This window comes from Hetaerina americana, unplaced genomic scaffold (assembly GCF_022747635.1).
Source record: "Hetaerina americana unplaced genomic scaffold, ioHetAmer1.1.p SCAF_62, whole genome shotgun sequence".
Taxonomy (NCBI): domain Eukaryota; kingdom Metazoa; phylum Arthropoda; class Insecta; order Odonata; family Calopterygidae; genus Hetaerina; species Hetaerina americana.
This window is the reverse complement of record NW_027287228.1, coordinates 1,501,694-1,527,205: the sequence shown is the minus strand read 5'-3', so window position 1 is coordinate 1,527,205 and position 25,512 is coordinate 1,501,694. Positions and strand designations below refer to the sequence as shown.

The 25,512-nt window shown below is 39.0% G+C and overlaps 1 protein-coding gene across 2 annotated transcripts in view; it reads left to right on the top strand.

Annotated features, from left to right (window-relative positions):
* The first annotated feature begins 365 nt into the window (after positions 1-365).
* Positions 366-25,512, top strand: part of LOC139695700 (spatacsin) — a 65,626-nt gene continuing 40,479 nt past the window's right edge. Inside the window, exons 1-16 of one of the 2 annotated variants that reach the window (XM_071594481.1) lie at positions 366-1,006; positions 1,097-1,281; positions 1,356-1,483; positions 1,624-1,903; positions 4,434-4,645; positions 5,088-5,358; positions 8,527-8,700; positions 10,405-10,586; positions 11,973-12,223; positions 13,959-14,099; positions 14,204-14,261; positions 17,012-17,154; positions 17,301-17,603; positions 20,427-20,546; positions 23,394-23,577; positions 24,341-24,588. In XM_071594481.1, the coding sequence (XP_071450582.1) occupies positions 611-1,006; positions 1,097-1,281; positions 1,356-1,483; positions 1,624-1,903; positions 4,434-4,645; positions 5,088-5,358; positions 8,527-8,700; positions 10,405-10,586; positions 11,973-12,223; positions 13,959-14,099; positions 14,204-14,261; positions 17,012-17,154; positions 17,301-17,603; positions 20,427-20,546; positions 23,394-23,577; positions 24,341-24,588 (3,276 nt within the window). In that variant the 5' untranslated portion in view covers positions 366-610. Of the gene's footprint in view, positions 1,007-1,096; positions 1,282-1,340; positions 1,484-1,623; positions 1,904-4,433; positions 4,646-5,087; positions 5,359-8,526; positions 8,701-10,404; positions 10,587-11,972; positions 12,224-13,958; positions 14,100-14,203; positions 14,262-17,011; positions 17,155-17,300; positions 17,604-20,426; positions 20,547-23,393; positions 23,578-24,340; positions 24,589-25,512 lie in introns of those variants that run through there. The other variant, XM_071594482.1, reaches the window with a different exon arrangement.

Here is a 25,512-nt window from a genome sequence, read left to right as displayed (position 1 = left end):
AAGGGGATGTTGAAGACTGTAAAAGAGGGGAGAATGTTAGGCAAAAGAGGAAAGGGAAGGAATAGGGTAGTGTTGTTGGACAGGATGAAGGGAGGAAGAAAGTACTCACAGATGAAGAGGGACCTGATGTAGATGTTTCGCTAGAAGTCAGAAAATATTTATTTATGAGCTGTGTCCATCCAAAAACCTACCTTAACCGGTAGATTACCTAATAATAATATGAATTCAAATTAAATCAGTCAACTTGGCGGTCATTCTCGGCTACAGCGCATACAGCGACAGTGATAAGAACTACGATAACTACTTGTCATAAAACGTAGTGACTTACGAAATTCGGTGACAATGTAAATACTGCATACATTTGTAACATAACGAGCGGCAAGTTTTTGTTAATTTTACCTTATGTATTTATAGAATTGAATATTTTCAGCAGCAGAAATGATTTCATCACTAAAATTGACTCAGTAATTTGCTCCAAATAAATGTATAGGGCACAGGCGCGTGATCATTACTCATATTCCGGAAGATTAAGTTGTGCTCGTTGTATGTGATGAAAAATATAATTTTTATAATGCCTTTTTTGTCAAACTAGTAATAATCAATCCAAATCATGAGTGGAAGTCCGTTGAAACGGTTTTCCGTGTGGTCTTCGGTGGAAGTTGCCGAAGCGACCGAGGCCACAGAACTAGACTCTCAAAATCATCAGAATGCATCCCTTACAAAAGAGCAAACCTCGGTTTCTGACCGAGAAAAACTACCGTACAGGTATCTTTCGCCTCAGAGCAGACAGATGTGGTCTAAATGGCAACATTTGGAAAAAGAAGCTGTTGTACGTGAGTCTGTGATGAATCGAAATGTCATGCTTGGTAAAGCATTTTTCATCAAAGCACTTGGACAAAGCCAGTCAGAATGTGAAATGTATTTTGATAGAGTTATCACTCAATGGGTTTATGATTACATTAAAGTAGGAGATGTAGATGTGGCTGAAGATATATTTTTAAAGGCGGTTAGTTCTTGGGCTCTTGGTGTGTTCTGTGGTCATTATAAAGGATCTTTCCATTTTCATTACTTTTTGATTGGTGGCATTATTTTACAGGGCTACAATTCAATCGATAAAATGAAGGAAATGTGCCTGAATACCAGCGATGTCATCGCCCGTGATTATTTAATAGAACACTTAACCAAGAAAAATGCAGTCGATGATGATGAGATAGATGCTTGGAAATTTTTGAGATTAGTAGAGAGTGCATTAAGTTCTATAAACTACTATAAGCCTAATAGGTAAGTTTAGTAATTTTTGAATTTATTCCCTTTATGCTTGAAAGTTCAATGATTTAAAGTCCTTCCTCTTGAAGTGAATTGCTGAGCTCTGGATCATCTACCTACGATTGCGGACACACTAATCTTCCCATCTCATTGGTGATGAGTAACGTTCCTAATTGGCAGAATGTAGTTTGGGCAGATATATTTCTTAACACTCATGGTTAGTGGCTTTTAAATTACTTAAACATTGTAATGCATTGCAAAAATATCTAAGATAAATATTTTAGTCTAAAGAAATTATTGGATATCGAAAGAATGCGTTTATTATCATGCTAAGCTAATATAATTTTCTTTTTTCAGTGAATAACTACGACTCATTTGTGAAACCAGAAATCGCCTGGAAAATTTTAGTCTGTAGGAATGACGTATCAACAATTTCAAGATGGATAGCCAATGTTTATGGAAAGTGCAAAATGGTGAAGGATTGTGGTGAGACCTTTACAAGTGAATCAATAGTATCGAAGGAACTTAGCCAAGAGCGTGCCATTGCATTTGGCATAACCCAGGAAATGGTAGACTCAGTTGTATTAGAAGATGCAATACCTGAAATGAAAGATGAAATTTTAGATTGCCTTTGTCAGTAAGTAGTTTCCTTGCTCTGTTTTCGCATTAACTCTGTAACATTTGTGTCTGAACGTGCATTTTACATATATTATGCATGAAGGATTTAGGGGCGTGTGGGAAATCAGTCAAATTGCTCAAATACGTTGATGTGTTAGCTCCGGTGATGAGTTATTCTGACCTCGGAAATTGTTATAAATTAATCACCTGTATTACCATCACGTGCCCTAAACAAGTAAATCAAAGCAGTGGGTACTGTCAGGAGTGTCCACCAGTGCTATCACATCTCTCCACACACTCGAGAGAAATGGAAATTACTCCATATAATAGTGTACGTAAAAGATTCTTAGATTGTGTGTATAGTTCAGCTTTAAAGCTGTAACATAGAAAGTAGATAGAGATGTTGAATGTCACTTTGCTTGTGAGAGTATACCATTTAAAACCATAAACCATAGTTATCAACACAAATGTAAGTTTTGTAGGTGTGAGTGGAGCTCACCTTTCACCGAACTAATTAGTGTGTCAACTTCTGGGCATCAACGGGTTAATAAGGTGGTGGCCAGTTCCATTCTCTTTGTTGCCTATGGTTTCCCAGGTTGATTTTGTACCTGGAAAATCATCCAGGGTTGGTGAAACTTAGGATGCCCAGAGGCCTGTCTGCAAATCGAACCTAGGCCTTCTGGTTTGTAGGCCAATACACTACCCATCTGACTACAGCAACCCGTTACATAATGTGATACCCAATTTTAAAAAAATCTGTATTTTCAATTAAATATTCATGTTGGCCTGCTCATCGTTAAGTGCAGGGGATGTCAGATGTTTGCTTGGCAGTTTATGGATTCGATTCATGTTGGAAATGGAAAAATAGTGATTTTGTGATTCTACGGAAAACTTTTTACGATACGACCTGGGTTTCGACGTTCAACGCCACCTTCAGGTGACAACTCTCACAGACATCCATCAATATTTACTCCACTCGGGTGGGGGCAGGGAGGTGAAAGGGTGGGTGAGGGGAGGGAAGGGTAGAAAGCAGGAGGCTTTAAATGGGGAGCACTCCTCCTGATGGCAGAGGAAATTGGGCGGGTTTTAAACGGTTCATGGACATGAATGCAAAGCCCTTCTCTGTGGTCAAGGGAGGGTGGAGGGGAAGTAGAGGGGTTCTTGCCCTCATCAGCGTAGGTCTCGAGAAGTGGTGAGTTTAGGAGGGGGGAGTGGGAGGTGCACAAAAGGTCATTAACAATATTCTCTTTGGAACGTACACTTTTAAAAATTTCAAGCTGCCCTAAAGCGTCTGGTCTAAGTCATTTCTTATCTGCATGTTAAATTTCAAATTTAAGTCACTACCGTGGTTATACGTATTCCAATAAATGTTTTGCAAAATGTGACGTTGACTTGGTGTTCTTCACGCAGGCTTGGTGCTCCTTCACCCCTTCTTGACATTTCCTTCCTGTTTGTCCAACGTACATACACTGCGTCACACTCACATCTTAACTTAAACACTCCTATTTATTCACTTTATGGAATTCTGTCTTTTGTGTGCGAAAGTAGGTTCCTGAGGCTCAATTTATTATAGTAGGCTAATTTAAATTTATATTTCGGCAGTTTTTTGCAAATTCTCATAGTAATTTGATCCAGATATAGGATTCTACGCCATTTGGCATTAGAGTCTTGTGGCAGTTGGGATTTATAAATGTCTCTGACTGCGAGTTGATTAAGTTTTTTAAAATGCAATTTATTAATGAGTCGCTCATTATATCCGCTGTTTCTAGCTATTGTTTTATTGCGGCTAATTCTTTTTCCAAATTAGTTTTTTGCATGGGAACTATCACTACACTAACCTGTGAATCATGGAGTGAAAAGCGAATAACTTTTGGGAGAAACAATGCCTTGAGTTAAAGTGAATCACGTGGCCAGTGTAAGAATTTTTTGAAAGATGAGAACTCTAGGTGGTTGTTCATTATTGAAATATTTAAATCACGGAAGTTTGGGGCAGTTTCATATTCTATATTGTGATTCAGTGAATTTAGATAAGATAGAAACATTTCAAGTTGCCTTTTGGAACCTACCCACGCGCTAAACACATCGTCTACATATCGATGCTACACAATAAATTTTTGGTCACTCCTTTACGAGACGAGAGCAGACCCTTTTCGAAATGGTCCACTTCCCTGGAATAAAATTATTTTTTGAAGCCAATATTGTGCCTTGTAGCATTAAATTTGACTTACACAGTGCTAGTTTTCTGGCTCTTTGGCTTAAAATAAAATAAATGTATAGGTAAATCACTTTTTGTTATAGGTTTTCGTCAACCGACCCATCGAAATAACAAGATCATGCCATAGAAAATTTTCCCTGAGGTTTTGCTTGTTAAATGATGTTTAAATTTCTGCTCAATGAAGCTTTTAGCTAGTACTGCCAATCCTGCAAAGCTATAAATAATGTGGTGATCTTGGTGTCGCCACGGCTCCATGTACACATGGACCTATTTATAAATGATGCCTGAGCGCACCATTAATCATTACGCTTTGTTTTTTCTTTTGGTTCTTCAGGCATGGGATTTGCTCGACTTCAGAGGTTGGTTGGAAAATGTTGCGCCGGTTCTCTAGAGCTGGTTTACTGCCATTTTTGACTGACAGCTGGATGAATGCGTCCAGCGAAGGATTCCATTCAAATATATCTGCAGCAGCCCTAAAACAGTTGTTCAATATTTGCATTGATAATGCCTTTCCAGAAGTTCTCTCCATTTGTCTGCCTCATCATGGTTTGTCATTACCAGTATCTTATTCCATTAAATTTATATTGACATTAGAAACCACTGCATTTGTTTTATTTAAAGAGCTCCGGGATATGCCACGACCATAACTTTTAATGGAGTCATCTACTAATTTGCATTAAAACGGAGCAATTTTGAAGTGTAAAAATTACTTACGCTGACTGGGAGTTGAAAATGGATCCCGGTCTGGGTGAATCATTTTTACTGTTGCAACTTTTGTCTGATATAAAATGTTGCATAAGCATCTGTGTGTTTCGTTGATATTTTTTTATTACTTGGTCCACTTTGTTGCTTTGAACTCACTCCAAGTAAATGCAGAAGTTAGGTTAAGCACGACTAGGTTTTGTTTTTAGGTGTGCAAATCTGTACACCTGTACAATCTGTATTTTTGTGTGTTTCTCTGTGCTTAACATCATAATCCTTCTTTCAGGAAACACCATTGATGATTTAATTGCGTATTTCAAAGTGCCACCAATGCCAAATGCTGTGTTAGACCCGAAGGATGAAAGGAGGACATGGGGTGTTCAAGTCCCTCGGAGTTCATGGTCCGACATTAAAGAAAGACTTGGCAAATATCCTCCAGCATCGTGGCCTCCAATTTGCTCTCAAGATAAAATCACTTGCGGTGTGGGCGTGCATGATCTGTTGCATGGACAGCTACCAGCCTCGCACATTCTTCTTGGCGGATACAGTCGTACTGGGTATGATTAGCATTTGCCTCCTCAAAATTCAATGTTCCCAATTCCCGGCAGTGTGGAATTACTGAAGTTAATCAATAGGAGTGTTGTTGTATTTCATTTTCCATATCAATAATCATCCCTATTCTAAATTACAATGAATAACTCATGAACATTGAATAAATGTTATCCCAGTTGCGTTTAATACAATCAAAATTAAGGTGATTGAATCCTAGGTGGCAGAGTATTGTTGCTAATTTCACCAATAAACCTATTTCCTTTATTTACTAACAGGCTTACGCCTAAAAACATCACATGAATATCCATTTCAGGTCAGGCAGAATCGCGGCAGTTAGGAGAGAATACAAATGAGGAATCTGTGATTTATTTTTCTTCTCTTTTTAATAGACCTGCCTGAAGTCCATTCATCCAGTAGAAGTGTCATGGGTCATTAATTACATAATTGTAACAGCTGAAATTATTTTGCAATCAATAAAATCCATAAAATAAAGAAGGAAAAAAATTTGTTGGTGAAATAGATCTTATCTCATGGTTATTTAACCCAGAAAATAGATTTTGGCTGTTGTACCACTCAATTTATTTAAGAAAGGATCTGATCACTCAGCCTCAGTTATTTGTGACAGACTGCCCATGATCATAAAATAAGTCCACCGCAACTACTTTTTGAACTTTGACAAGAGAAGCTGTTACTCCTTAAGTGCAGTGCTGGTGAATTTTTGGATGACAAATTGCAATTAGACACATTTCCATTAAACAATATAGTGTCCTGCTTAGTAATGTCTTTATGTATTCCCTCTTACCTCCTGTTGACCATGTTCTATGTCATGCACTTGACCAAGATTTATTATTATTTCCAGTCAGCCTAGTTTACTACCTTGAATTTGGATGCTATGGCATTTTTTAATCAAATTTTAATTGGTTGCAATCTGATATCCAAATAAAAAGAGATGTTTCAGGTGTGATATGGAGGAATATCATAATTAATTAAAAATTGGCAATATTTTCCACAAAATAAAATTTATTAATGTGACCAGTTTCAAATGTAACTGCATCATTGTGTGGTAACAGTTGTCACGCGGAGTGCAGTATATATGCTGAAAAGCAAGTAAGGGGAGGGTAGATGGGGGAAGAGGGAGGGAAGGCTGTATGGGTAACTACGTGTGTGTGTGGGAAGGGAAGGGGGTGGGGAAGACAAAGTAAACTGGTGCAAAGTCCGGAGAGAATGAGGTAGCTGGATGGAGGTGAATATCCCGTTGGGGGTGTTTCCCACGGAGCGGCACCAAACTCCTAGGGCCGTAGAGAAATTGGGTGAAGTCGGGGGTTTTCCCCTGCGGTCATTGACTGGCCATCGGCATGGTATCAATGGGCAAAGGAGCGCACAAGGGTAAACTGGTGATTAAGGGTTGGAATCACTTATCTATTGTGGTTCCAAGGGGCAAGCCCAAGCGAGGGTTAGCGGAAGGGTGGAGGTACCTACCTTCCCCTTACTTGCTTTTCAGCATATATGCTGCACTCCACATGATAACTTTTACCTCACAATGATGAAATTACATTGAAACCAGTCCCATTTATAAATTTTATTTTGTGGAAAATATTGCCAATTTTTAATTAGATATTCAAATGTTGTATTAAATGTTTCTTTAGTGCAATTTCATTTCTATGGGCATTCACTGATTCAAAAATGCAACCATAATATTCTGCCACCATTTAAAATTTTTTATATAGTAGATTAAACAGTCAACATATTTAGCAAATTCCAACATTATTATTAGGTAATCTACCGGTTAAGGTAGGTTTTTGGATGGACATAATTACTAATTAAATAATTTGTGACCCCTAGCAAAACACAACATCCTAGTCTATATCAGGTCCCTCTTCATCTCCGAGTACTTTCTTCCTCCCTTCATCCCGTCCAACACCCCCATCCTGTTCCTTCCCTTTCCTCGTTTGCCTAACACTATCCCCTCAATTGCAGTCTTCAACATCCTGCTGCCAGTCAATACCCCCTTCAGCCACTTTTCCTGCCTCCATAGGATTTCTCCCAACAAACCCTTCTCTTCGCCCACCATACCAAGTACTTCCTCATTTGTTTTCTTCTCTGTCCATTTCACTTTCTCCATTCTTCTCCACACCCACATTTCAAAAGCCTACAGTCTACGTCTATCCTCCTGCTTCAATGACCACAATTCCGCACCGTACATAGCTCCGCTCCATATCAAAGTTTTTACGAGTCTTTTCTTAATATCCTTACTCAACGTCCCCGTCATCAACTCCTTCCTCCTTGTGAAAGCCTCTTTGCCTGGCGCAATTCTTCTCCCTACGTCCCTACCACTTTGACCGTGTTGGTCCAAAACACTTCCGAGATGCGTAATTTGTGTGCGAATTTATCACACTGCTCCTAAACCTGTGTCTAACCAGAATATAACCTAGCTTATACCTTTCTGAGTCACCTAGCATTTACCATCTTTCATGGTGTCTAAACCAAGTGTTGGTGATGACTAACCCCTGTCTCCTGCAGAACTCAACTGCTTTCTCCCCGCGGTCATTCCTCATGCCTAAACCATAGTCCCCCACCTCATCACCATCTCTTACTTCGCCTACTGTCGGCATTCCAATCCCCCATCACTATCAGATGTTTCCCTGCAGGAACACACGCGATCATGTCCTCTAACTGATCGTATATCCTATTGACCTCTCCTTCCTTATGGTTGCTTGGTGGCATGTATACCTGAATAATAACCAAGTTGGTCGGTTCTTCTTTTATCTATGTTGACTGCGCTTCTTCCTACCTCTTCATTTAATACTATGGCAACCCCTCGTTGGCTCTGGCCCCTGCCGCTGTATGTTATTCTACACTTATCGCTCCAGTAATCCCCGCTATCTTTCCATCTCACCTCGCATAGACTTAAAATATCTATATTTCCCCTTTCCATCTCTCGCTTAACATTCTCCAATTTCCCTGTCCCCATCATTGTCCTAACATTCCATGTCCCTATTCTAACCAACTTGGTCTCCTTCTCCTGCGTCTTCTTTCCTGCTGCTGCCAGTTTTCCCTTGCAAAGGTTTTGTGGGATGACAACCGCAGAAGCCTTGCCTCCCCACCACATATTTTTCATTAATTTTAGCAAATTCCTATGTGAGCTACAATTATTATTGTTTTTTATATTCCAGAAAAGAAAATGCTGCAGATATTCTGCGTAACTTCTCACAAGGGACTACAAGTTCCAGTAGTGCAGAGGAACAAATTGATTTTCTTTACTATCTTCGTCAAGCCCGACCAACTTATGCTGCCACTGCTTTTATTGTGGATCAAATTGTCAGCCATGGAAGTGTACAGAGTGACAGGTATTTATGGCTATGATTGGTGTAATTTTATTTATTCTCTTAACAGTTGATAATGTTGCCGCCAGGATTTTCACAATCCTTAAAGTTAAAACTGTGTCAGGAAAGTTAAATATTTTTTATGTAATTCTTTTAAAGTCAGCAAAAGTTTGCTTCTCTGTATTGTGGGAATGCTGTTTCTTTCTGCCTTTTTTCAAAATGTCTGCCTGCCTTAATGATGTCTAAAAAGCCACCTCTCTTTCTCTGCAATCTGCCCTCCCTTCTACGTGCATCATGGCCCTATCAATGTACCACCCCTACCTTTCACTATTTGCTCCATCCACCCACTCTCTTTGCCTTTTTCAGATTACCCCAGCAAAGTATTCATTTCGCTCACACTATTGAAAACTTCAGTGTTTGTCTGCTCTTCCTTCTCCATGCTATTTTCTACATTCTTCCCCACATCAATATCTCAAAAGCCTCCAATGTACACAGACTAATTCTCTTGCCTCAAAGACCAAGTTTTGCATAGCCATAAACTATGTGGATAAAACATTTACAAAGTTTGCATAAAAAGTATCGGTGACAATTTTTTCCTGTAGAGTTCATTAAGTTTGTGGGCGCGATTGCAGATCGTATTATTGGCATTGATAAGGCAGAGGCAGTGTGCACGCCAATATCACTAAACTCTGAAACCAAGAAAAGAGTCGAATGACTGCTTTCAAAGACCTTCTGCAAAGGCGTCACCATGATTCCCCAACCCCCTTGCAGTCCCCCAGACTCAGCACCAGCAGACTATTTCCTATTCCCTATAAAAGTGAAATCCTCCCTCCCTCAAAGGACACCACCACGAGACCCTAAGTGCCTTTAAAAAGAACCTTGCAAGTGCACCCTTAAAGGACCCTCTGCCTGCCAGGGAGCCTTTGAGTCGTGGAAAACCTGTGAGGGAAAAAGTATGTCGATGCTCTCCAGGGATGTACTTGGAAGAATTTTGAGGCATTTTAGCAATATATCAATTTTAACTATTTTCCCAATACTTTTGATACAAACCAAGTCTGACCACTTGATGAAAAGCCCTCATACTAGACTGTATCAGACTTCTTGCTTTAATTTTTCCTCCTCCTTACGCCTCCTTGTGAACGATATGTTGCATATAAAAGCATTATTATTTTAATAATCTGTCTGCAGTCAATGTTGATAAAAAATTGCCCAATTTCATAATTTTAGGTGTGGCATAATTAATGGTTCCATTACCACTCTATGGAGTGAGTGGTGTGCCTTGCTCCTTTTGGTCCAAAAAAATCCACTAGATGGAGGATTCATATTTCATTTTTTAAGATCAGTGCACCATTGAGTGAATCATGCTTGTTTGTTATGCTATGAGGATTTAAAGGTTTTATTTTCTCTTCCTTTCTTAGTTTCTTCTCTCCTCCAGGTGGAATGATTTCCTTATTTTACTAGCACTAACATTCTCTGATCTATCGTCACCAAACAGACGATTACAAACTTGTAGCTATTGCATTGGAAAACCTGTCAAAACATTGCCCAACAAGCTACTACTTTGTGTTTGTTGTGTCCTGCAGATTGTATTAAATCAATTGCATCCTAAATGGATTCGTAGCACACTGCATGAATCAAGTCTTATTTTTCTCCCCCAATATCTGGAGCCAATTTCTCCTAGTTATTTTTTCAAGACTTCTTAAAAGTATTCTATGTTGATCTTCACAGCATATCAAGAGCTTGCTGTGTTGCCCAAGGATTAGCAATGTCAGCGACACCATACAGCATGGTTGGAACTGCTTGTGCAGCATTTGTTGCAATGATTGGTGGTTCACCAGACATGTTAAGGCTTTACCTTGCAGCTGGTCGAATGTGCTCTGCAAATATTAGGAGTGGTAAAGGCCTTCAAGGTGAGTTTGCAAGTCTAGTTGCATATTTTTAAATTATTGCAATGTTATGAATGAGGATTTAAAATTGCAAAATCCTTGAGGTATTTGGTGAAAATAATAATAATTTTATTTTCCCAAAGATATTTTCTATTGTTATGAGTACCACGGACCACTGGGCAAATTCTGTGGATTTTCAGTCAAGGATCTCTCTGGGTATTCAATCAAAAGTGATTATAAATTGATCATTATGATGTTTATGAATTTGCCTCAGTACCTAATGTGAGAAAACTCTATAAAATTAAAGTGTAAAATTTAAAATCTAATTTTTTGGGCAGTTCAGTGTAAGGATATGGTAATTACATATGCTTATTTTAAGATGATTTGAAAGATGTGATTATCATCTTCACTATCCCTCTATGATGATAATACTGTCAAGTTTAACGGGGCATCTTTGTTTGAGGGGCTAAGCAGATGTTTTAGTTGACATTTTATCTAATGTTAATCAACTTATTCATGACAGAAGCATGAAAAAATATAAAAAGAACCTGTAAACCAATACCTAGTGTTTTACTAGTCAGCTCAGATTGAGGAAAACAAGTCTCATTAACTTCGTGTTTATTTGAATACCAGATGACAAGGACCATCATTTTCAGAGTGTCAATTAGCCCAGTGTGTGAAATATCCTTGTTTGTATTGTTTGTGGATTGGATTTGGAAGAATGAATTTGTGGGCATAATGGGGTTTCTGTGGTGACCACATTCTTATTGCCCCCAAAAAAAACCTATAAATCTGCATCTTGATGATGTTTTAAAATCCTCAAATCAACCCAAATGAAATGTTCATGTGAGGTATGATAAATAATGAACGAAATAAGAAACTTCAAACCTTTTTCCATGAACAGGTTCAATTGCCATGCTAATAACTCAATGCTTTCATATTTAAATGATAAAAATAAAACGATGCGTTAAAAAAATTCATTTAAGTTATAATAAAAATAGTTTTCACCACTTGAGAATTCTATTTAAATGTTTTTATAGACAGTGCTACTGTCCTACGTCAGTGTAAAGGTAGAATCGACCCCTTCCAGCGAGTGGATTTTGGTCAAAATGTAATCATGCTTCATAGAACATGTTTTAATAAGATTTCCCCTTCATAAGAATGTTTATCGACAATTTTTTTTTACTCAGATATAGTGTTTTTGTGGTATTGTGCCAAGAAAAACCCATCACTGACATCATTTTGAAAATGGTCAAAATGTGTCCTAGGGTCTGCAAACGTGAATTTTCATTTAAATTCCAAAATAGAACTTTTTCATTAAAGAAATACTTTCCCTGTTCATATGGAGAAAGTAAACATTATTTAGATTCCTTGCTAAGCATCTTTTAATTTATTGTATATTTTTTACAGAACCTGATATGAATGCCCAAACTTCTGATGAATACTTTGCACAGTTGCTAAGTACTTTAGAATCTAGAAAACCAGCTATTGTGGTAAAAGATGAACATATCGGACAACTACTGGCGTACAGATTAAATGTTTCCCTTGCCAAAGTCTCTGGCCAAGCCCTCCCGGAAGTACTTCCAAGATTCTTTGCAGAAAACGATCTCTGGTTGGAGTTTGTTTTGTGTCTTCAAATATACAGATATCCACCTGAACAGGTAGGATCTATTGAACTAAAGGGATTACTTCTTGGTGTTTTTATTATAAATTACTTACGTGCCATCATTTTTATTTGCTTCTTGGTGTGTGTGTGTGTGTGTGTGTGTATATATGTATATATATATATATGTATATATATGTATATATGTATATGTATGTGTATATATATATATATATATATATATATATATATATATATATATATATACACACACACACACACACATATATATATATATATATATATATATATATATATATATATATATATATATATATATATATATATATATATATATATATGTATATATATGTATGTATATATATATGTAGTTCTAGAAAGAAAAAGGCTAAGCTAAACATTAAAACAGGAGGGCAAAAACTAGAGCAAGTAGAACAGTTTACGTATCTCTGAAGTGTTTTGGACCAACATGGTCAAAGTAGAAGGGATGTGAGGAGAAGAATTGCGCTAGGCAAAGAGGCTTTCACAAGGAGGAGGGAGTTGATGACGGGGACGTTGAGTAAGGATATTAAGAAAAGACTCATAAAAACTTTGATATGGAGCGTAGCTATGTACGGCGCGGAAACGTGGTCATTGAAGTTGGAGGATAGATGTAGACTGGAGGCTTTTGAAATGTGGGTGTGGAGAAGAATGGAGAAGGTGAAATGGACCGAGAAGAAAACAAATGAGGAAGTACTTGGTTTGATGGGTGAAGAGAGAGGTTTGTAGGGACAAATCCTATGGAGGCAGGAAAAGTGGATGAAGGGGGTATTGACCGGCAACGGGATGTAGAAGACTGTATTAGAACGGAGAATGATAGGCAAACGAGGGAAGGGAAGGAACAGGATAGGGATGTTGGACGGGATGAAGGGAGGAAGAAAGTACTCAGAGCTGAAGAAGGACCTGATGTAGAGTAGGATGTTGTGTTTTGCTAGAGGTCACAAATTATTTAATTAGTAATTATGTCCATCCAATAACCTACCTTAACCGGTAGATTGCCTGATAATATATATAAATGTGGGTTGCGGTAGTCCAGGGGGTAGAGTGTTGGACTATTGACCGGAGGGTCCCGGGTTCGATTCCTGGGCAGGGCACTCTGGACACCTGCAGCTCCACCCAAGCTATGTGATTTTTCGGGTACCAGATCTTCCTGGGAAACCATAACTGGCACAGGGAAAAGAACTTGCCCCACTACCCTGATGTGTGAATGTCACACGCCGTATAGGGCTTAGTACTGGGTTAACTCTACCCTCACCTACCAAACTGACCTTCGTGTATATATATATATATATATATATATATATATATATATATATATATATATATATATAATGGGCTGACACAGTATAACACAAATAGAAAAGAATAGACACATTTAAATGAGTCTCTCTTGAAGAAGGCCTCTGAGAGGGCCGAAAGCTCGAACAATTTACCGTGAGAGTGTTCTTTTAAATGTGTCTATTCTTTTCTATTTGTGTTATACTGTGTCAGCCCATTATTGTGTCACTCATGTGAGTTTTTTCGTACAATCGTTATATATATATATGTATATATAACGATTGTACGAAAAAACTCACACGAGTGACACAATAATGGGCTGACACGGTATAACACCCACAGTATAACAGATTTCCTCTGAGGATGTTCGCGGACATGAAGGTGTGGAGGGTCAAAGAATTGTTTAAGTTCTAACCCGTGGATGATAAGTCACCATCCGATGGTATCTTCCTTAGGTTGTGAGTCTGGTGAGAAGTTTCAAATCTAAGTGCTTGAGAGACCATTTGTGGCATGCACTGCAGTTAGTTGAGCCAGAGGGACATCATCGGAAGGCAGTTTATTATTCAAGAATAGGAATCAAGTCGGAGAGATTAATGGTTTGTTGATTTCTTTTTTTCTGATTTAAATTTCGCTGAATTTATTCATTATTACTTTTCGATCGAGGATGATGGATTAATGCCCTCTTCTATTCTTGTCTTAGGATAATACCAGCAGAGAGCATCTTACCGCCAAGGAATCCTTACAAACTAGAGACGCTGGTGAGTATGACTAGATGGCATGCTTATCTCACCAATTAAATGAGAATAATTTGAGTGTCATGTTCATATAATAACCCTTCAAATTCTTTCATTGATCTATTACCTATTATTGAATCATTTATGCTATCATGAGATGTGTTTAAGTCAAATTTTAAATTGATTGGCAAGGCCAGGCTTAACATTACAGATTTAGCAATTGATTGCCATTATTCAAGTATCCACTTCATACTTTTTCACAAATTTTGTGCAAAAAAAACTGCTACATACTAGTTTCATCTCCATTAGATATGTACTGCCATACTGTGTGGTAGAATTATGCGGGGTGTAACTGATTGCTGAACTTTTTAGAGTGAAAATTGTGGCAAAGTGTTAAGTCATATATGTATTTGATATTTCTTCTCCATGACGTTTTACCTGAATTATTTCTTATAGCAATGAGAAATATTTGAAATTCCAACTAATCTCCTTGTTTATAGGTTCCCCTCAACTCTGATGTAAGATAATCCTTTTTGTTTAACATCTTCATAATTTGGGTATGCTATAAAAAACATTGACATTATTGATATTTTATACAAATATTCCATGTACCATTCCCTGAGATAGTGGTCTCAAAAGTTATTGGTGTCACCCATAGATGGTATCACTACTTGCAATTTTTCTCTCTCTTATTGGCTGAACTGTGAGTGGATGCTGTGTGAAATTGCAAGTCATTCCATGCAGCAGTTCGTTTCAGCCAGTCGTTTGAGTCAGTTGCTGTGTCTGTGTTGCTGGAATGGCAAAAATCAAGTATCATGTAGTGATGAAATTCTTCTTTAAAGGTTTACTGCCAACCACAATTCATTCGAGAATTGTAAATTGTATACTGGGGACTCTTCTCCTTCAATTTCCATCATGGAGAAATGGGTGGCTGAGTTAAAACGTGGCCTTCAAAGCCTCCAAGATGGTCCACATGAAGGACGTCTGAAAAGTGTAACATTCCAGGATATCATTGAAAAAGTGCGTAATATGAATTTGGAAGGTCAGAGCAGAAAGGTGCGTGACATTGCTAATGCTGCCTATGAGATGTCATGAGAACCTGTTGGGTACATTTTGCACGAAGAATTGCACATGACAGAGCTAAGCACAAGATGGTTGCCACCCGTGCTCACTGAGAAGATCAAAGACATTCAAACAACACTCTCCAAGCAGTGCTTGGTGCGCTTTAGGAAAAACAAGAGTGGTTCATCGATATGTGACAATGGATTCGCCATTACACACGACGAGAATCAAAACATGCAGTGGAAAAAGACTGATTCTTCAGCTTCGAGGGAGGCGAAGATGGTACCACGGGCAGAAAGGTCATGGCATCGATTTTTCGAGATTCGAAAGGAATTCCGTTGATTGACTTTCTTGAAAAAGGCAAAGCAATAACTTGGGAGTACTATTGTAACAGTCTAAAGAAAATGGATGCAAAAATTCATTGCAGTGGGGCTTGAAAAGCTTTGGAAAGAGGGAAAACTTGGGAAAGGAAAGTCCAGCAGGGGAAAGAAACCATTTTCCATCAGGCCAATCCACCTGCCCAAAACAGTCTTGGCGATGGGAAAATTAAGGGATTTGCAGTAATATGAAGTGTTGGAACACCCACCCTACTCTTCCCCATAGTTGTCTCCCTCGCACTTGCCCCCCCTTTGAAAACTTCTAGGTTCTTGCTTGTCGACACTTTTCCTTCAATCAATAAGTGATTTTGGCTGCAGACGAGTACTTTGCAGCACTTACATAAGCAGACTATGGAGACAAGGGCACTGGAACACTGCTGATTGAAATACGAGGGTCATCCGGAAAGTAGTACCCGTTCGTGAATTAAAGACACAAAAGTAAATATTAACAAACATAAAAAATTTTATTTGAAAGAGGATACTTTAAACTACTTCTCAACATAATCTCCAAGCAAATTAAGGCATTTGTCATAACGTGTGACAAGTTTCTGTATTCCTGCTGCATAGTCCTTCGCCGCCAGCTCATTGAGATACGCGAGGGACCCATCTTGCACAAATTTTTGCATAATGCAGATGGTGTTTAACAATTTCATGAACAATTGTTCGAGAAACATTGGGGAAATGCTCACAGATGTCATCAATTGTGACGCGCCGATCGTTCCTCACGAATTCGTCAACTGAGCTCACCAGTTGGTCTGTAATGACAGACGGTCTCCCCGAACGCTCATCGTCGTGTGTGTTCCCCCTCCCCATGTTGAAGTTGCGACACCACCGCCGAACAGACGACTCGTCCATTACATTGTCTCCATACACCTCCTTTAATTGGCGATGAATATCACATGGGCGAACGTTTCTTGCATTGAGGAATTTAATCACTGCCCTCACTTCACAACTGGCGGCGTTCTCAATTTTTTTAAACATTGTAAACAATCACAGAAACAACACAGGCAATGCTAGCGTCACGCAACTTGGCTCAGAGAAGGCAGACAAGCCACTGAAGCTATCTGACCTCGTCCAGCGGCTACTCGCGTCGTCAGCACTTCATGCGGCACGAACGGGTACTACTTTCCGGATGACCCTCGTATATTAATATTAGATGGGATTATGTAAAAACTAAAACATTTTCAAATCACCGTCGAGTATCCAGTACTCATTTAAAATTAAATTTTTCATATTAGAATAGAGAAAAGGTGATGGTATTGTTTAATTTATTGTTTTATTTGTGAAAGGAAATGTTTGATTGATTTTGATAGAAATATCCGATCTAATCCAAAGGTTTCGATGCTCCAGAAGGTGACGTCTCCCTCTACTCAATGCTTCTGCGGCACCACTCAAGACTGGATTCCCTCCAACCGCTTCCTTTGATTTACGGCATTCCACCCAATCCCACCCTGGCTGTGCTGGAGACTTGTGTGGACGTAAGTACCACGACGGTCTTCTCACTGCGGTGCAAGTGCTTGCATGCCACTTTCCCCTCACTCCGCATTTTGTGGAGTCATCATTTGCCAACTCTGAGCCAAATATTCCGTTGTGACTTGTGCTCCCCCTCTTCCTTTCATTCAAGGGAAACTCAAACCTGGAAAGTTTGTGCAAATGGTTAATTGGGACCTGTTGGAATTTTGGATTGTATGAAAGTTGGAAACTGCAAAAAGGCAAAGGGAAGAGAGTAAACGCTCCAGTCACGACCGATGGCGATTCAGTGTTGGAGAAGCAGAATCCCCGCATTGTGAGGATTGACGAAATAATACGCGAGGGAGGCGAGGCCGATGCCAGATGGACTCAGGATGATGCTGTTCTCTTGTTTCGGGAAGTGATTCGCCATGGTTATTTCTCACTGCTTGCCCGAGGGTTTTTCATTTTTCTGCCGGTGAGTAATGAGAATCTATCTTTTATGGTAGCAATACTTTGCATGCAAAATCCACGTTGGATTTGGGTTTCGGAACTTAACTGAAAAAACTGGCATGGGTTACCAAAAAATGTAGTTTTCCTATGTGTAATATTTCTCTTGCAACCTTTTTTGCTGTTTTATTGCAGTTCTCAGTCCTGATAATGTTTTACTACATGCTACTTCATAAGAATCGATCATATTTTTAAAGAAACCATAGATCTACATTTTTATTAAAAGAAATATTATCCTCAAGTTACAGTAAATTGGGTGCAATGAATGAATGTGTAGCAGAAGATAGATTTCAGTGATAGGTGACTTATTGACCGCCCATGAATGTTTCCCGCTGCTCATGTGTACATGGCGGATGGAAAGTACGGCGATGGGTAGTGCTGGGCAAGAGTGTAAGACAGGGATGTCCACCATCAACTGTTCTTTTTAATGCTGTACGAGGAGGCAACAATAAGGGAGGCATGGGAAAGGCTGGAGCATAAATGGGTGGGGAATTCATAAAATCAGATTTCCGGATGATCAAGCCAGTTAGTTAGTTAGTTAGTCAGGAAGTCTAGAGGTGGTAACCATTGCTGCTGAGCACTTTAGAAAATCAGTACGACAGGTATGGGATGAAAATCAACAGTGGCAAAACTAAGATAAGGAGGTGTTCATGGAGGAATCAGGCCAAGTTAAATGTTAAAATTGGAGAGTAGAAACTACATCCACATCTACATAATACCCCGCAAGCCGCCACAAGGGTGTGTGGCGGGGGTTATTAGGTCATCAACCGTAAAAAGCAACTGCAAAACAACAACATGGAAAATTACACCCACAGCAGCGAACACACTCATGCAACAATCCCTTCATCCAACACTCATGCAAACAAATATACCATTAATCAACAAACAACTGCACCCCAGGATGCAGCACGAAAGCCATCCTACAACACGCAAGCCAGGACACAACAAGCAAGAATGTGAAACACCACCACCACATGAACATGCAACTCTACCCCCCGAGGAGACTGTGAAAGGCAGGGAATGAGACCCAATGTGGCAGGTAGCAGGAATTTGCCCCCGCGGAGAGGGACGAGGGATTGAAAGGGAGACTTAAAAACAGATGAACCGCACACTAATGAGGTCATTCGGACAGAATGGGTTATCATAACAAAACACACGAGGTTAGTGGAAGAGCATGCATTTAAGTAGAACTAATTATTTTTTAGACGCTGAGGGTGGCAAGTGGAATTTTTGCTATCTATAACCCTTTCAGTTGCTATCCCGTATTGTCCGTGGGAAGAAGGAGTCCTTGAGTCGGCTAGTTCTGGCATCTATTTCCCGAATTTTATATGCATGGTCCAAGCGACCAATGTATGTAGGCTACGAGAGCAGGTGGAATGGTTTACTTGTCTTGGAATTCCAAGAAACTGCGGGAGATGCCGCGACAATACCTTTTATTGGAGAAGTCTGCTAAATGTGCATTGCAATGCAACAATTTTATCCCGGTCCGGGTGAATTATTATTATTATGCTCTGAAATAGTTGAATTGTGTTGCTTATTTAGCAGATGACTCCATTGACAGTTACTGTCATGGCATCTGCTGCAGTTTCTTGGAATTTGTCAAAAATGGTAAAACAACTCCTAGTGTTTGAAAGTTGGTTTTATCCTTGTGGACTGTGGTGCAACTCGCACGGCTATGAATTCCACATGTGACAATGTATGCGCGGTATTTTGTCACAGCATCTTTGTCCTTTAAAAGCTGCCCAACAATCTCGTAGTGTAAGAGGATGTGTTGGTAGTTAAATTGGCTAAAGCACTCTGCCCGACATCTAGGGATCTGGGTTTGCATTCCCGTCGAGGGGAATGATTTTTACTCTTTGAAATTGTTGCATTGTGTCTTCGGATTGTTAAATGGCATGTTTACGGCATCCCAAATGGTCACAGTAGTAGGATGGTTAGAAGAGTGTCGATTGAGAGAAAACTTTCTGAAGGAGTGGGGATTTTGAGTAGGGAAGCTGAGAAAATATTAGAGAAACCAATGATATGGAGAGGAAATATGATCGTTGAAGCAAGATGATAAGCTCAGAGGAGTCCTGTGAGTTATGGGTGTGGAGAAGGATGTAAATGGTATAATGGATGGAAAGGAAAGCAAGGAAGTGCGAAACCTGATGGGGGAGGCAAGAGGATTATTGGCCGTAATGCAAATGAGGCAGGGAAGGTGGATGCCCCTGAGCAATCTCATTGGTGAATGAATGTTGAAGGATATAGTGGGGGGGTAGGGCAAGCAAGGATGGGGTGGGAATGGCTAATGATGTCAGACGGAATGAAGGGAGGTAGAAGTAGACTGCCAAGTAATAATCTTGAATTCTAACTCTACAACATGTGTAAAACCTGCCTTTTCTGAATTTGTTTGTAAACTGCGTAACTAAAGCTTAAGAAATCATGTGAGGAATGTTTTGAAATAGTTCATGAAAAAGAGACTATTCAATAAGGTATTTTTTATGGAAATAAATCATTCAGCTTAGATATTTGTTTGAACGAAAATGGTATTCAGAAAAGTTAACATTTCCATGTGTTTCATTTATCCATTAAATGATGCACGAGGACTAGTCGGATGTATTAAATTTATCTTTATGGCAAGGTATTGGTTTACTATCGTGTGAATTTCAACTTCTCATTCATAAGTAGCTGTTTCAAGTGCATTCATTACCTTGGTAAATTTGGGAGTTGCAACTTTAATTTTAATAATGATATAACTTCTCATCATAGTTAGAAACCTTACTTGATGAAACTTGTCCTTTTTTATTCCCAGGATAGTCCTCTACACCCATTCACCAAGTCTTTGGCCTTCGCCGTTGAAGAGATGGACTTTCAGAAATCATTAATAAACCTCCATTACTTCAAATCCCAGCTAACAGATCTCTTCCAGAAGGTAATTCCTGGGATTTAGATGCACATTGTTTTAAAATGGATCACCAGTCTTTTGGTCATCTGAGATAATACGTCATTTCAAATCTCATTACACTCAGTAAACTAACTTAAAGGTAATTGCAAAGAACTGTGGGAAATGTTGCAACAGACTCATTACTTTAATGGAGTCTTTGTGTTCTTACTTTGTGAAATGTGAGAATATCATTGTGTAGAAGTTATTTGCATGGACCGGGATAAGAATCTGGTTCCCTAGATAATTGGGCAGGTGCTTTGGCCAGTTAAATTACAGAGATATCTTTTTTCACCAGTAGGTTGGCCAAAATAAATGATTTCTATCCTGTGAAATTCTCACATTTATGAAGGCTCTTCGTAATTTAATGTAAACACTGTTATTTGTTCATGTCAGCATTCTCCATATCTTATTCTGAAAATCACTGTTGAAAAATGTGTCACTCACATTACTTTGGTAATTCCTCACTCCCAGGCACAACCTATAGGATAAAAAAGTACACATTCAAGAGTTTACTAGACTGACTGTGTTAAATAATATTTCCTTAAGCTGTAAAGGGTTTTTGACTCCGCTGTAAAAGTAAAAGGGGAGGGAAGAATTGAGATTGGTGTGGAGATTTATGGGAAAAGTTAATACCTTGCCAGTGATCAGGCACAAATTCATAAGAATAGAACGATCACAGTTTCACAGTGGGTTATTTCCAGAATAGATTCATGAGGATATTAATCCAATTGCCGTGGACCGTATTCGGGAATGTAAAAGCGCACGCGCAGTCACCCTTGTCAGCCTGAAGCGGTTTAAGGGGAAGTTTTTCCCTTGCCAGGAACTGGCTCTGGGCTACCTTAACCACCGACCAACTTTAATGTCCTAAATAAATAAGCAACACCATGTTAAGTTACTCCACCAGCGAATCAACTACAGTAAAATGAGCGTATTTTGTTGAAGAACCTAATGATCAAAAAATTAACTAAGAACCAAGTGATACAAAACTACATGTTCGCGACTCACAGCTAATTTGTCATTGAAAATATATTATATTTCTATTTATTCGGGTTAATGATGAGCAATTTTCAGTCATCGGAAATAAATATTAATTTGTTATGAATATGTATAAAGTTGAAGTGTTACAATCCACAGAAAAAATCGAATATTGGATCTTTGTCAGGATCCAAATAACTCTGTGCATTGCACACATGTTAATTTGCCTATTTTGAGAGTCTCTTGGAGGCAGGCTCTATGCACCCTTTACATGACGGAAAGAATATTTCAAGGGAGAAATTGTTGGCTTCTTAATGCTCCGTGTCAGTATTAGTGATGAGAAGACCAGTTCTCATTTGTTCTCATACTGTCATTTTCTACATTCCAAGAGAATTCTCCAACTTTCACGTCAAGTGTCAAAAATCACAAATTAACTCACCAAGTATTATTTAAGACGAATGCAAAGTAGTTTGCTTATTTTCCCCAAAAATTTCACCACATCCATCCATTCATTTATTGCCAGGGATCGTATCCGGGAACTTGCAAATACACACCCAGTCACACGCAGTTAGCCCAAAGTGTTTCATGGGGTAGAGTTTACTGGTTACAAAATTTTGCACGATAAATACAACAGAAGCCAATAAATGATGTGCAACTCTCCCATGGAGGGGATGCTTTATAAAAGAACGCCTTTTAGAAAATTCTCAGTCAAATGTGTATAAAATTGAAGTTGGGGGTCATGGGTGTGTGTGTGTGTAATATAAGGAGTGGTGAAGAGTTGTTGTGGCAAAGTATGAAGGGGCTGTCAAATGAAAACCCAATACCCTGCATTTCCCCCCCCCCCACACACACACAGCCGGCGCGGAAGGTGGCAACACTGTTATCGATACTGCTGTGGATTGGGTGGGAGAACTGCGTAGTTGCGCAACTCACAGGCGCAAGCAGTTGTTGTTGAGTTGCTGTGTCCTTGTTGTTGGTGCTACGGACTGGTGTCTGGTGCGTGTTGGTCCATCTGTGAAAATGGAGAGGCCAGCAAGGGGTGTGCACGAGTGGCATGGAGGAGAGATTCCGAGAATGGAATTCCACTTCCCTTCAAGACGATGCGCCCCCAGGACAAGGAACTGCGAGAGCACCAGCTGCGGGTTGTGGATCATCTGTCTGTGCTACTCCACCTCTTTCCCCACAAAACTGATCATCCCAGTGGCATACATGTGTCAATGCCATTGGTCATTACCTTTGAATGAAATCATTCCATGGTCCCGTTGTTGCCAGTGTCCGGGTTTCATTTGACTGCCCCTTGGGAGAGGAAGGCATCATTCAAGGCCAGGAACCCTTTTGGCTTCGCAATTTATGCATAGTCATATTGATTCTCTCTCTTCAGAAAAGATTGTCTGGTGGAAAAAATGAAATGAAGCAAGATGGTAGCTATCAAACCATTGTTTTCAACCCACAGGTCTGTTTGATAGTTGAGTGGCTACATGCGTATGAAAAGCCATGACCCATTATTTGACGTTGAAAAACATATCTTAATCTGCATAATATGTCCTGGTTTCTCTGTTCTCTGGCAATTGAGTAGAAGCAAGTTTCTACGTGAAGTTTTTCAGCAGTATGGATAAACTTATACATGATGTGTTCTTGCCATGATTCATGTGACCGTCAATGAGCTATTTTACCTTATAACAAATCTCCTGAAATTATGTAACATTTATTAGGGCATGTACAAAGTTGAGTTTTTAAATGTAAACATTTTACATATTTCAATCAAGACATTTTTATTTAGTGATTTATTTGTTGTTATTATTATTGCGATTTTGGTGAAATGTTAATTTTTTTTCTTTTATGTACATACTTTTTGAATAGGAAACTCAGAGCCATAGGAGACCAGTCAGAATGTCCAAGGATGCCATCTGGAGTTCTCGAGATGTAGTGCAGATGTCACACTCGCTGATACTGAGTGCTCTCTCAATGAATATCAATGCTCCTCAGCAGAGGTTGAACTTACTCGGCATTTTTCGACAAGCCAATCTTGTTGAAATCTCTTCAGGTAAGCAGATGAGGCTTTGCACATTTAGTTCCTTGGGACCATGGTTGACAACCCAAAGGTTGGTTTGATAGGTGAGAGTAGAGCCCATCTAGTGTTAAGCCCAATAGTTTGTGAAACTCACACATTCTCCGGGTAATGAGGGGAGCCCGTTCCTTATCTCGTGAAATCTGTGGTTTCTCCAAAAAATCACACAGCTCAGGTTACCCAGAGACATCCCCAGGAATCGAACCCAGGCCATCTGTTCAGAACCCCAGCACTTTAACCATTGGCCTACCCCATTTACTTCCTTACCCTGTGCATTGTGAATGTCACGGTGGTGGTTAGAATGATTAGAACACTGACTAAATGTACGGTTGGTAGTTTTTACTGCCTTAATAAAAAGTTACAAAAAAATTAAGAGTAATGAGAATTTTTGAAAATATTCTTCAATCTAAAAATTATGGATATCATATTTATTGTTAATTCCTCAAGTATCATTTGCTGGCATCATTAACGTAACACCTAAAAACCAGAGAATGCTTCTATTCACATAATTTTCCATTTAAGATTGTCTTCCTCTGTTTTTGTCCAAATCTCCCAACTCCCTGTTATTCATTAACCATGTCTCTCAGGCTTTCATTCAGCCTAAGTAGTTAGAGTGGTGGTTTTTGTGGAAGGTGCAGCATTTGTCATTAATGGCACCTGAAACGGAATGTATCAAGTGCCAAAGGTTGAAACTCTGTCTATGGGAAACCATGTTAATCCATTCTTTCTATTTTTACAGAAGGTCTTGCTGACTTGGATGTTTTGTATGGACTTCAGGAATGCCTTTGTAAGACAGGGCCTGAGAGCCTCGGTGCAGAATTGGATTTCTCAAGTCTGCCACCGTTGGTGACGGAGTATCCATCCGAAGAGTGGAAAACAGGCCTTAAAAATTGTCTGCATCAGCTGACTCAGAGGAGTCATTTTAGCATTGCTCTTCAGTTTGCTGAATTGGCTGAGTTACCAAAAGATCCAGTTCTCATTGCAGAGGTACGCATATGAACCTTGTTTTTATGATATCGATAACATTCTTTTAAAAAAAGCTCCAATGTTCCTCATTTGCTTTTATATTACTCATAAATTTATTTTATCTTTCTTAAGACGAGTTAAGACACTACACATGAAAAATATTGCCTGCAAGTTTGATGTTTTGCGAACCGTTTTTTTAAAGTTCATTCAATTATTAAACATGACATCAGTAAAAGAATCAATAAAATGGCAATAAAATGTAAAAAAAAACATAGGTAGTCAATTTTATTCATTGGTATAATTTATGTATGCTAGTGATACCTCAATTTTCAAACCATTCAAGAATTGTAAGGAAATTCCTGATTCAAAGTGAGATCTGGTTAGGATCCTCCCTGGTAGCATGCACTATTTTTGAGGCCCTGGTTTCAACATGCGTGAATAATTATGGTTAACACATTTTGTTTTCTTTTATTTGCCAATTGCTTTAATTTTCGCTTAGGCATACGATCAGTATTTGCCTGGGATTTACAAGAAATCAATTGAGAGTATTGCATGTGTGTCAATTAGGAATTGTTGAAACCGAATTACTCAAGTGATTACAACTTTAAATAAAGCTAGCGTGAATAGGAGTAAGAAAATAATTGTGCAGGAATGCACTGAAAAGTGAACTTTCTATGCATAAAAACAAAGGTCTATAAAGCTATTAAGAATTAATAAATAAAGAATCCATACTATAGGTATTGAGGAAGCATATTCTCAGAAGGCAGTCATGAATGTGAGCTTCTACCTAACTGCTTCTGTGGGCCAGGTGTTGTAAATTGTGGAGCTAGCTCATGATCAAAGAAAATTGTATGAAATATGCATGTACTATTCTGGGGAGAAGAATGGAAGCCGTGCCGGATAGTTGAGGAATTGTGTTGAAAGGAGACACTTTGCTTTTCTATG